General features: G+C 32.0%; 1 protein-coding gene across 1 annotated transcript in view; it reads right to left on the bottom strand.

The window, feature by feature from the left end:
* Window positions 1-12,402, bottom strand: part of LOC111510748 (prostaglandin reductase 1) — an 83,500-nt gene that overhangs the window by 23,403 nt on the left and 47,695 nt on the right. Inside the window, exons 3-5 of the mRNA XM_074170387.1 lie at window positions 10,174-10,356; window positions 9,811-10,084; window positions 2,092-2,191 (exon numbers count right to left, since the gene is read on the bottom strand). Coding sequence (XP_074026488.1) covers window positions 2,092-2,191; window positions 9,811-10,084; window positions 10,174-10,356 — 557 coding nt within the window. The remainder of the gene's footprint in view (window positions 1-2,091; window positions 2,192-9,810; window positions 10,085-10,173; window positions 10,357-12,402) is intronic.

Genomic DNA, 12,402 nt, shown 5'->3' with positions numbered 1-12,402 from the left:
AGATCATCACTGGTATTATTATTCAGAATGGAGGTCTCCGAAAGGCATACTAGAATGGGATTTTTAGTTAGGATCAATTTATGTAATTCGTCAAAATGTGCTGATAAACTTTGTGCATTCAAATATAAAATGAAATTGTTATTGGTATTATTTATGTGTGCTATTTCTTTTCCATTGACCCATTTATTTTTGAAAAATTCATTTCATCATTGAGTTTATTCTCATCTCCTGTGCTTCTGATTTTCTAATGATAATCTTGTCATTAACTTTCTGCTTCAAAACTATTTCTTTTACTATGCAAGCCACTAAAATGTTTGTGTTCAAAAATGAGTTTTTACGATTAATGTTTAATAGTTTGATGTGATTTCCTTGTAAAACGAATGTATTTATTAATTCATTAAATTTGTCAATGAAATATTCTGTTTCATTATCGAATTTACAAAGCAGTGTCGCTTCTAATATAAGATTTGTATCACTACATTTAACTTTGTTATAGATATCTTTTACAGAGGGCGTTTCTTTCCTTTTGAAATTATTCAGACCTACAATAATAATTACATAATCACTTATTGTGAACTTGTTTGTTAACCTAACAACGTCTTGGAGAATATTTACAAAATCTGCTCCCGCCTTAATAAAAGTTTCTATATGGTAATGCCCAAGTTGTCTGTTCATCAGTTTCCCAAGATTTCATCCTATCTATTATATGATTTGTGAAATTTCAAATGTTCCTAAATTCTTTTTTCGAATCAGATTGATTTTGATATATGGTACGGTTTTCCCCTAATAGCAATATCTTCTAGTTTCTTAAGGAGCCTTGTATGGCAGACACTACTGAGGACTTTCGAAAGGTCAACAAATTTACATAAAGGTGGTTTTGAAACATCAAGTTATTTATAAATATGAGCTGTTAGTTTTACAATTACATTCTCTATCAACTTTTCCCCTCTGAATATTTTCGCAATATTCGAAATCAGCGATAAAGGACTGTAGATTGAGATCTGATGTTTATCATCACTTTTGAAGAGTGGTTTGATAATTCCAAGTTTTAGTGTATTTGGAAAGGGTCCATTTTCATTTAAATTATCAATTCCATGACTCTTTAAGTGACATCAGTGATAGTTTCGTTTTCCAAAGAAGACTTGATAAAAATAACTGCAAAATATTGATCGTGGCTATCCTTGACTCTTTAAACAATAGTCAAATGAATCCATTATCCAGTACTTCTGTTTGATTTCACAAAAAAATATTATAAAAAACAACTTGAATAAAAAACAACTTGTCTTATTCATATTTATCCTTACTGAGTTTATGTCCGATCATAGAGACCTAGATATAATATCAAAAATAACTCTAAAAAAATTAAGTAGGCGTAAAAACACTCATTAAAATGTCACATTCTGATACACTGTTCTATAAACGGAACCATTTTCGGTAAAACCGAAACTGACCAAATCTCATTTTGATACACCCAATATTCTAATAATTAAGAATTTGCACCCAACATACATAGTTCTAAAATATTATGGGTTGAATTGAAAGGGGTATATTTTCAGGAGAGATTATTTTCCTGAAAAAAATTACCACATATTTTTTGTAGAAAGATTGAAAAGTAAAAGGCCAAAACCTTTCTTTACCATATTGTGTTGAGTTTTTGACACCACAGCTTATGTAGTCACATAGGAGATATATTCTTGAGTTTGCTATTCCTAAATAGTAGTATTATTTTATACAATGAACCATGATATTTTGTTCATAAATTAAGGGAGTTTTGTAATTTCTTGCTCAATCAAGTGATACATTTTGAAAATTGATGGTATATAATTTTGACCTACAAACTGAATTGATGAAAATGAAAATTATATAAAATGAGAAATGAAACTTTCTATGTTTTTTCACAACTTGTATTTGCAACTAATGTTACCGCAGTTTCGTCCCATAAGAATACGTCAGTTACAATTACAAATAGTAAAAAAACATAGAAAGATTTATTGCTGTCTTTTCATAAAAATTATATTATTTCAAAAAGATATTCTCTACGTTGCAGTGAAATATGATATAGATATACTAATTCACCATTATTGTTTTTACCTTTGGATGTTTCGTTATATCCAGATATTGCACCACAAATTGAGACTCTCCCAAACTTCTTCAAATGATGTATGACAGTACTACTTATCTCACCACCCACCTGTAAATTATACAATACAAAGATTATATTTGGGTTTGAAAAACTTTTTGAGATCTCAACATTTTTATTCGAATATTAAGAATTGAAAACTTAAAACAAAGAAATAACTACTAAATCTTCAATAAAACATATAAGTATCTACAAATGCTACTATAGTTGGCCTGCAATTTTGTTAATAAAAAGTAAAAAACAAAACAATTGACATTACCTTCAGTAAATAATTAATATTTTCAACTTTTACCTTATGTATCAATATTACCACTAGTATCAAATATGAAGTGTCCGAATTATAACGAATTCCTTAAGATGCCAATTATTGTCCCTTAACCTCGGATTTTTTGAAAATATAACTTTTAACTCCAAAAGAATTTATACGATCCATTAAAAGTTATAATAAAAATATTCCACAACAAAATAATATTTTTATTAAATATATATACAAATATAACCCCTGGGTTGGGTCTATATTTTCTACCATTTAAGCTTGTCACGTTGCGGTCGATAGCCAGGCGGTTTGACGTGGGTGCTTTGTTCACTCACTCGAATTGGCTGCCGTGTTGGTCGATGGTTTAAGCCCTAGTTTGAACGATTGATTCTCACTTGTTATCGTCCAACCTGTGTTAGGAATTACACGTTAAAAGGTAAGACCTCATTAATCCTTAGCTCGCACAAGTTTCGACTTCTGAGGGTTGTCGTTTGTAGGGGTGCGATAGCTGGTTAACGGAAAAAAAGATTTTTTTCAAAACAGTTAAGCAACTGATTTTATTATACTTGGAGATTGAATCGAATTTTCGAAATCTAAAAAGTTCGTTGGTAGATAGTCCAATCATGATATCAACTGTGTTGCATCCACATCGGACTGGCAGACACAGCCCTATGGAGGCTTTGCCAAGAGGATGAGGAAACCTCCGTACACATACTATGCTATTACGAAGGTCTGTCAAGGATAAGCTTTGCAACATTAGGGGAGAAAAAACCACAACCCTTTCAATATATGCGGAACTTGAGGTCTGGCCTATGGAGTCTAGTTACAAGGACGGGCCTAGACAAGGAACTCTAGCATACATGAGGCCACACACAATAGATCTGCAAAGGTCGCAGTGTAGTGACTGTTCAGCACAGAAGCTCCATATTAATCTAATCAAATCTAGTGTTGCATCCACGTTCGCTGTCTGTTCACCCTCAATGAGTGGAAAGATCTTCAAGACCATTTCCGAAATTTTTCTCGGCTTGATGTTTGTTTCAGCTTTAATGATCTATAAACTTGTGCTTCTGAAGTTACGGAAATTATTCTATCATCCATGGATGCAAATATTCTTTTTTCAATGAAACGAACTTCTAACAGCAAACTTTGGTTCAATAAAATTTGCGAGCAAGCTGTCGCCACCAAAAATCTCATCTATGGGCAGTTGTGCAAAAATCCCAGAGCCGAAAACCGAACTAGGTTTGTGGAGGCTCGCAACAGTTGCAAAATTAGAATAAATGGAGACGAAGAACGTCAACAATCAGAAAAGTAGGAATAACGGATCTTAATCCTTCTGGTCGGTAGCTGAAGCTGTTAATTAAAACTTCACAAAATCCACAATTCCACCACTGACACAAGCGGATGGTTCAATTGCAACAACAGCGTCTCACTCACCCACTATTTCCTTACTAGAATCCACAATGGCAGAAATTAATTTTCGACAACGTCTAGTCAGGCGAATTTTGAAACAGCTCAATATCAACAAGGCATCTGGTCCTTATGAAATGCCTGTCATCGCACTTAAGAAGTGCGCACATAAACTCGCACCAGTATTTTGCAGACTTTTCAACCTGTCGTACAAGGAATGGGTTTTCCTTCTTATTGGAATTTTGTTCGCGTTCAGCCTATTCCCAATAAGGGCAAGAAAAATTTTACAAATAAGTATAGACCAGTCGCTTTGTTGTCAGTGATATCATGGAGAAAGCCGTAAATCATCATATCTTTAAATATTTGGAAGGACTTAACGTCTTGAGCGATCATCAATATGGTGACTTTCTATTATACGTCACCCCTATTGGTAATAACGCAAATGAGAAGATCTAAAAGACAATTTCGAATTGGGGTGAAACTAGCCAGGTTCCATTGAATACCACAAAAACCCAGGCATAGTTTTTCTCCAAAAAAATAAATGTCTCCGAATCGAATATAATAATGTCAGGACAGACAATTCCGCTTTCTGCTTCGATTAGTTTGTTGGAGGTTAAAATGAACACCAATATGTCTTGGCACAATCATGTCGCTGGAATTGCAAAAGGCTGCTTCTCAAAATCTTGAAACATTGTTCTGAAGTAGAAAACTGTACACACCTGAACAACTCAAACCTCAACAAACCACAGCAACTTTTGATGTTTTATAAAGCTCAGATCAGACCTTCTTTGGAGTAATATTCTCATGTATGGACCTCCGCTCCTAGCATACGCTCAAGTTGCTGGATTCCATCCAGAAAAGAGTCATTCGCCTGAATGGAGACGCAAACATCAGTTGCTACCTTGATGGTCTGGAACATCGGAGAAAGGTTGGGAATTTATCTCTCTTCTATAGATACTTTCATGGAAAGTGTTCGAGTGACTTGAAACATTTGATTCCATCAAGAGCGCTACATATCAGAAATACGCGACGGCCTGTGGCTGGTCATCGTTTTGATTTACAACTCAGTACATCTCGAACTTCCCTGTTTGAGAACTCTTCCATTTGGAGAACTACATTTAGTGGAATGAACTTCATGAGAACGTTTTCCCAAATTAATTTAATTCCAGCGATTGGAATCCAACAAGAATAGCTACTTTTGCACAGGCAATGCTATTAGAGCGCTTTAAGGGGTTTTCTTGTAGTGCTTGTGTTTTGTCTTAACAAAAATTTAAACTCGCTTCAATGAGAACGTACCACGTGTTCGATCTCTTAGACCAGACATTGTTGAGATAAGTACCATATGATGATGAAAAAAAATGAGGGGACCATGGAAACTATGACACAAAAAGCCGTAGTTCACTCTTTCATAAACCATCCTCATAAAAATTATAGGCAGAGGACCGACACTAAATGAGAAACATTTATATATCGAAAACCCTCTCACACAGAGTATCTGAACCAGAAATCCAACCACCATCAATCGACTAAGAGTTGAAGTATCAAGACTCTACTAGACCGTGCTTTCGGGCTCTGTTTAGCCCGCTTTTTAATCTTCTGTTAGGAAGAGAATAATTACTAAGAACTTGCTTGTAGTTAATTACCGAGAAATTCCATATTGGACTTCAGGTATACAACCTCAGGTAACAAATTTTAGTATATAAGGACTAGCCAGACTAGGTATCAATTTTCTTCTCCTGAGGATGCTAACTTTGTTAGCGAAACGCGCGTCGAGTGCAAAAATATCAGTTTGGTGTTAGGGCAATTGATCTCGAAAAAAGTTATTCAAATGTAATTGTATTGACCCAAAATGTTAGTGATGTCTCAAATAATCGTGGTGAAGTTGATGTTATATACACTGATTTTGCTAAAGCATATGATCGACTTCATCACATGATTTGGTTTCCATAATTTAGCTGTACTTTTTATTAAATCCTATTTATTTCAAGGCAAACAGTTTGTATTTTATAGTAGACCATGGCTGAAGCCTACAAAAATGGTAAAAAAGTGAAAAAAATAAATTATGGGCGATCTGAGTTCAAGAACTGGGAGAGGGTGACTTTTTAAGGGTAAAAAATGGTTAATCTCGATTCACGGCAAAACTACAAGTCCTATACAAAAAGTTAAATAGGAAAGTGGTAGGTAATAAAAAGATCTACAACTTTTCTATTCACAAGTTTTTACATAACCTCAAATAACCAAATTTTTGGTTTTTTATTTTCCAACAAAATTTGGTGAAAATTCACCTTTTTATGCCCCAAATAGTCTGTAATTCATTTCATTAAAAATATTTATTTTTTCACCTTATTTTGACTTATTATCAAAAAAACAACCTAATTTTCAATCGAAAATTCTGGCGTTAAAATATCAGATTTTTTCAAAAAGTCGGTGTGCTTTTTGTTCGTTGAAATCTCTACTTTATGATGGTGTAAAAAAATATATTTTACCGTACTAAATGTTCTCAGAAAATGCAGAAAGTCGAAAAAAACTCGAATTCGAAATTTGTTTTATCATTATGTGCAATTTTGGGCTATTTATTAAAATTTACACTTTAATTGCTCAAGAAACATAAGATTTCATGTTACATTGATAAACGAAAAAATCGAAATATACTACAATTAACAAACAAATAAGTTAATAAAGTTAATATTTAATGAGACATCGTCTTTAAAAATTATTTGTAGATGCCTATTTATTACTGTTTTGAAATTATTTATATATCTGAGTACTTCATTTACAGCTCATACTCCATTTCAATTTATCATGATTTTATAGCTAGCTATGTATGCACCCATAATTTAATTTACAAGTTATAATTTATATCTTATTTAATTTCATGTTAGTCTGATAATTTACATCTTGCCAGACAATTTGTTAGAATATATATATATATATATATATATATATATATATATATATATATATATATTTTCTTTTCTTGGGCTGTGTCCCTCTGTTTGTTGAGTAGAATAGCTTTGAGCTAGACTTCGCCAACAGTCTATGAATTACCCAATTATGTACTGTTCTAGAATTTTTTATCAAGGAACGTATGGTACGCAAATCTGAAATTTTCATTGACAAACTATTTTTGATAAGTGAGAAATTTGACTTTATTTGAGTAATTCAGTTCCGAATATATGGAACTATTTTTTTTCGCACCCAAGGAACGTAAGGTACGCAAATCTGTTTCAGCACGTCGGTAGATATACTTTCATAGAATATATTCTGAAATTTTCATCGAAAAACTATTTTTGATAGTTGAGAAATTTGACTTTTTCTGAGTAATTCAGTTTCGAATATAAGGAACTATTTTTTTTCGCACCCAAGGAACGTATGGTACGCAAATCTGTTTGGGGACATCGATAGATATACTTTAGAAGAATATATTCTGAAATTTTCATCGACAAACTATTTTTGATAAGTGAGAAATTTGACTTTTTTAAGTAATTGAGTTCCGAATATACGGAACTTTTTTTTTCGCATCGAAGGAACGTATGGTACGCAAATCTGTTTTGGCACGTCGATAAATATACTTTCAAAGAATATATTCTGAAATTTTCATCGACAAACTATTTTTGATAAGTGAGAAGTTTGACTTTATTTGAGCACCCAAGGAACAAGGTACGCAAATCTGTTTTAGCACGTCGATAGATATACTTTTGAAGAATTTATTGTGAAATTTTCGTCAAAAAACTATTTTTGATGAGTGAGAAATATGATATTTTGTGGATGAGTCTTTCCTGGGCATTCGGTATTGTTCAACGCAGGATATTTCAAATGACATACTTTTTACAAGTCATAAATTTTTTACCAAGAAACTAATTTTCCAGTTCTCATACGCTACCTGTTTCGGTAGCGTATGAGAATATATTTTACTCTTATAATACTTTTTTTTCGGTAATAATGCTTGTATACGGACAGTTTGCTGATATAATGAGTTTATGTAGAATGCTGACTCATTTATTCGACATGTTTCAATAATATATGTGTTTTTAAAATGATAACATCGAAATACAGGTAAAATCCCTAATATTTGCAATCTGGCAACACTGTTCGCAAATCTCATTGTAAATCCTGTTCGATTGTCCTTCGTCATAAACTGTGGATGAAAAGTTTTGTGTAACTTCACACTAATATAAAACTGTCATTGTTGTGGGTCAAGATATTGATCTTTTGGCCCTTTTAAATCAATTAAGTTCAAATAATAAGGACATTTTATTTTCTCAAACCAGGTTTAGAAAATCTAAAGGATCTATTTTTCACGTCTAATTGTTTCAAACATGAATCCTTCAAATATTTACCTTCTTTTCTAATGACTTTCATTCTACTGTTATTTTTTTGTGGTTTCAAAAATTATAGTCCCTGGTCTATAACGGCTTTGATTTTTTTTATTAAAATCCTTCATTTTGAGTACCTCAGGGGCCGAATCTCGGATTACTTCTATCCTTATTATTTTTTAATGACATTAGTTATTATGTCGATTGTAATAAGTTGAAGATAATTTAAAAATATATTTTCCTGTCGAAACTATCGAATATTGTAATACATTGCAACGACAGATAGGAAATATAGACTTGTTGTGAAGTTAATAAACTATATCTTAATGTATCCAAATGTAAAGTAGTGTCTTATAGTAGGAAAATGTCAGTCATCGACTACAATTACCGAGTAGATACCATTCCACTGTTACGTAGTAACTCAATTAAAGATCTTGGTGTATATTTTGATTAATTTTTTTTTTCAATCACATAAGATCAAAAATAAGTGAAGCATTGATAGTTTATTGCTTTATTGTTCACAATTGTAGATGTTTTTCAAACATGTCTGCTCTGTTCGATGGTTTCCATTCTACAATTGAACGTTGAAAAAATTCAACGTTGTTTATGTTGAGGTTCCTTCATTTGAAACAATAGATGGCTGCCTTTCAATTTTCTTTGCACTCATTTTTGTTATCACTTTTTACATACAAGTACAATCCATGGACAAAGCATCTAGGTACAGTGAGTATCACAAATAACTACATTCATGACAGTTTCCTAAAGTTTATATACTTCAAATATTCTGGTATCTATCCTGATAGAGATATTCCATATGAATCTCTTACTATAACATTCAATATTGGAAGTCTTGAATTACGCAGAAAACTTGCTGGAATAATTTTTCTATATAAATTACTGCAGAGCAATGTGGATATTATGAAGGCGTAATATCTTATAAATTTCTGTGTACCTCATTTTAGAACTAGAAGTAGAAAAACTTTTTATGGCCGACTGACCAGAACCAATTTGTACCTCAAATCACCCATCTTTAGCATTTGCAATAATTTCAATTTAATTTCAAATGTCTGAGATATCAACTTTGATTCCCTAGAACATATTGTTGAAGCTGCTTCTCAGTTTTTCATGTAGAATTTTTAATTTTCTGTCATTTTATTATTATACTATATTATTATACTTTATTATTATACTGTATTATTATACTACATTTTTGTTATTCATTTTCTCAAATTGTAACGTTGTAGTTATACGCACCTATAATACTTTTTTAACATACTTAGATAACCCTGTAAATGGTTTTCAACTGTTGGGTAATGAAGGCTATTATTATCATTATTATTATGTCTAACGAAAAATAATCTACGTTTCCATTATTCCCAGATAAGGTACGTATAATTTTCAATTAACTTAACAGTATGAAAGCAGTATTAAATAAACAAAAATTATTTGAATACGTTTTCATATTCCACATGAGACAGGCATTTGTTTTGTTTTTATTGGCCAACTTTGCAGATAATAAAGACTCCGCTATAAATTCTCTCAAGTTAGCACATTTTGTATATTTTTTGTAAACCTTGTCAAACTTCACGTTGACAATCATAAATATTCAATATATGCAATTATTTTCGACCTGAAGACATTATTTCTGGTGGACGCAAAATAAAAATTGAAAAGGATCTATAATAACTCACATTATCAAAATAACAGTCGATTCCTTCAGGAGATAGCTTTCTTAAAACTGCATCAACGTCCTCTGTTTTATAATTGATAGCGTGATCGAAACCTAATTCATTTGTTATCCATTTACATTTTTCGTCTGACCCAGCGATACCAATAACTTTACATCCCTTTATTTTAGCTATTTGTCCAACAATGCTACCAACTGCTCCAGATGCCCCAGATACTACCACTGTTTCTCCCTCCTTTGGCTTACATATTTCGAGAAATCCAAAATAGGCAGAGTTGCTGGCGAGAACAAATTGAATGCAATCAGCAATTGACCAATTCAAATAAAAAAATTATATCTATCTACCTATACACAAATAATTATTTACCCCGGTCTTCCCAAAACACCCAAACTCAATGACAGTGGTAGGTCATTCAATTCATCTGGAATTAAAGTTGATTTTCTATCTTTTTCTGGGTGAATTCCATTAGAAATTGTGTGGGTTCTCCATCCGAAGAATCCTAGAACGTGTTTGCCGCACGGAAACTCAGGATTTTTGCTTTCACAAATTCTGCAAAGGTATAAAAAGTTAATTAGATGAGAAAAACGGTGCTATGGTTATTGTTGAGAATATTTTCAGAATAGTCATGTTAAATTCAGAAACCATCATTTGATTCCATCCTTATGATGATGTATATTTGATCTCTGGTCTGGGACGAGAGATAATTGTTACTGTTTCAGCGAGTGTCAAGTGGGTTGCTCAAATGAGTAACCTTTTGTTCAGTACATATCAACTGAACGTTGCTAGGAATTGCACGTTCAAAGTGAAATTTTGTTCAGCTTCAGTTCGAACAAGTCGATCGTCGAATTTTCGAAATCTGGCGAATAGAAAAAAATCATTCAGAAGCCTTTTATTTCATAAAATTCCATTCTAATATTTCCTTTGAGACATTAGCGATTTTGTAATTGGTAACCTATTTTGCTCAGTTGAAGTTAGTCTCAGTGTAAATCAGATTACATATCTCTTTACGAAGACGTCGTCTATGTGATCGATATTCAACGATTAGCTGGATTTGAATAATAAATTTATGAAGTGAGTATTTAAATAAAATTTATTGAGTTACACTAAAATGGCGATAGACATCACACGTTGTGCTTCGCGTACACCTCCAATAAAAAAAAAAGACAAGCGGCAGAATTGCCAACTTAGACTACGTTCATCAACACCCACATCCAATTTTGCGATGGAAATGAAAAAAAATTAACAATTATAACATTATTATGAAATTATCAAAACATATAAACATATCAAATCGTATTTTGGATAATTTCTACTATGCTCTTTTTTGTCCCTCAAATATTCAAGTTTCCTTACAGTTACAGCTTTTGTTAAAATGTCTGCACATTGTTTTTGGGTGGAAATGTACTGTAACTCGATACTTTCCATAATATATACTTGAGTAAAATGACATTAATATCACAGTAACATCCACCAAAAAAGTTAATGTACCAAATTTAGAGTCATTATTTAACTTTAAAAAAGCAGGATTTCTTAGGTTAAGCCAATTAACTAGAGACGCAGATTGGAAAAAAGTAATAGAGGAGAAAGCAGATGTAAACATGGCTTTACATGAATTTTACAATATTTGGTACAACATAATGAATATATGTGTGCCTAAATTTATTGTTTGTACAAACTCGAAGAGTTTTCTGGTATGGTTTAATAAGGAAATTATTTGAGAGAAAAAGCACGATATAGGAGACTAAGAATAATATCTGATTTTTATGATACAAATTATAAAGAAACGATAAAAAAATTAAAAACTCTAATCAAAGTGGAAGAAAAAAATATAAAAAAAAGTTGTAATTGTTTCTGGAATCACATAAATAATAAACGAGAAAATTTTACAGAATGTAGCGACTTTGTGTATAAAGGTGATCATATCAGTGAGAACCAAATCACGGATATTTCTGCTAACTTTTTTTTGTTGGTGTATTCATCAGTAGGCGCATCAGATAATTTAAATTTTGAACCGGATAACAGTATTTGTAATGATGTTCTAATTGTAAATTCAATAACCGAAAGAGATTTTAAAAAAGCGTTGAAAAAACTAAAACCTAAGAAAGCATCTGGAAGTGATAGCATTCCACCTTATGTACACAAAGCTTGCGGGGACTGGTTGGAGACACTTCTACTAGACATTTTTAATTTGATAATTTCAATTAACACCTTTCCGACTGCTTGGAAAACAGCAATCGTTACTCCAATTTCCAAATCGGGTAATAAAATGGATGTAGAAAACTACAGGACAATATTTTTAATGTGTGCACCTTCCAAGATATTTGAACAAATTATTTTTGCTCATTTATATGAATATGTTGAAAAATATATTATACCCCAACAACATGGCTTAGTAGCGAATAAATCTATCAGCACAACAAATCTGTCCACTTTCACAAATTATGCATATGAAACTTTGGAAGCCAAATCGCAACTTGATGTAATATATAAAGATTTTCGAAAGACGTTTGACACAGTTGATCATGATGTACTCTTGTGTAAATTGAATAAGTTTGAGCTGTCTTATAATTTTCTTAAACTGAAAATTTTTTGCCA

This window comes from Leptinotarsa decemlineata, unplaced genomic scaffold, assembly GCF_025532065.1.
Source record: "Leptinotarsa decemlineata unplaced genomic scaffold, Ldec_3_MD MMD2_P_RNA_scaffold_9, whole genome shotgun sequence".
Classification (NCBI taxonomy): Eukaryota; Metazoa; Arthropoda; class Insecta; order Coleoptera; family Chrysomelidae; genus Leptinotarsa; species Leptinotarsa decemlineata.
This window is presented reverse-complemented; position numbering and strand designations above follow the sequence as displayed.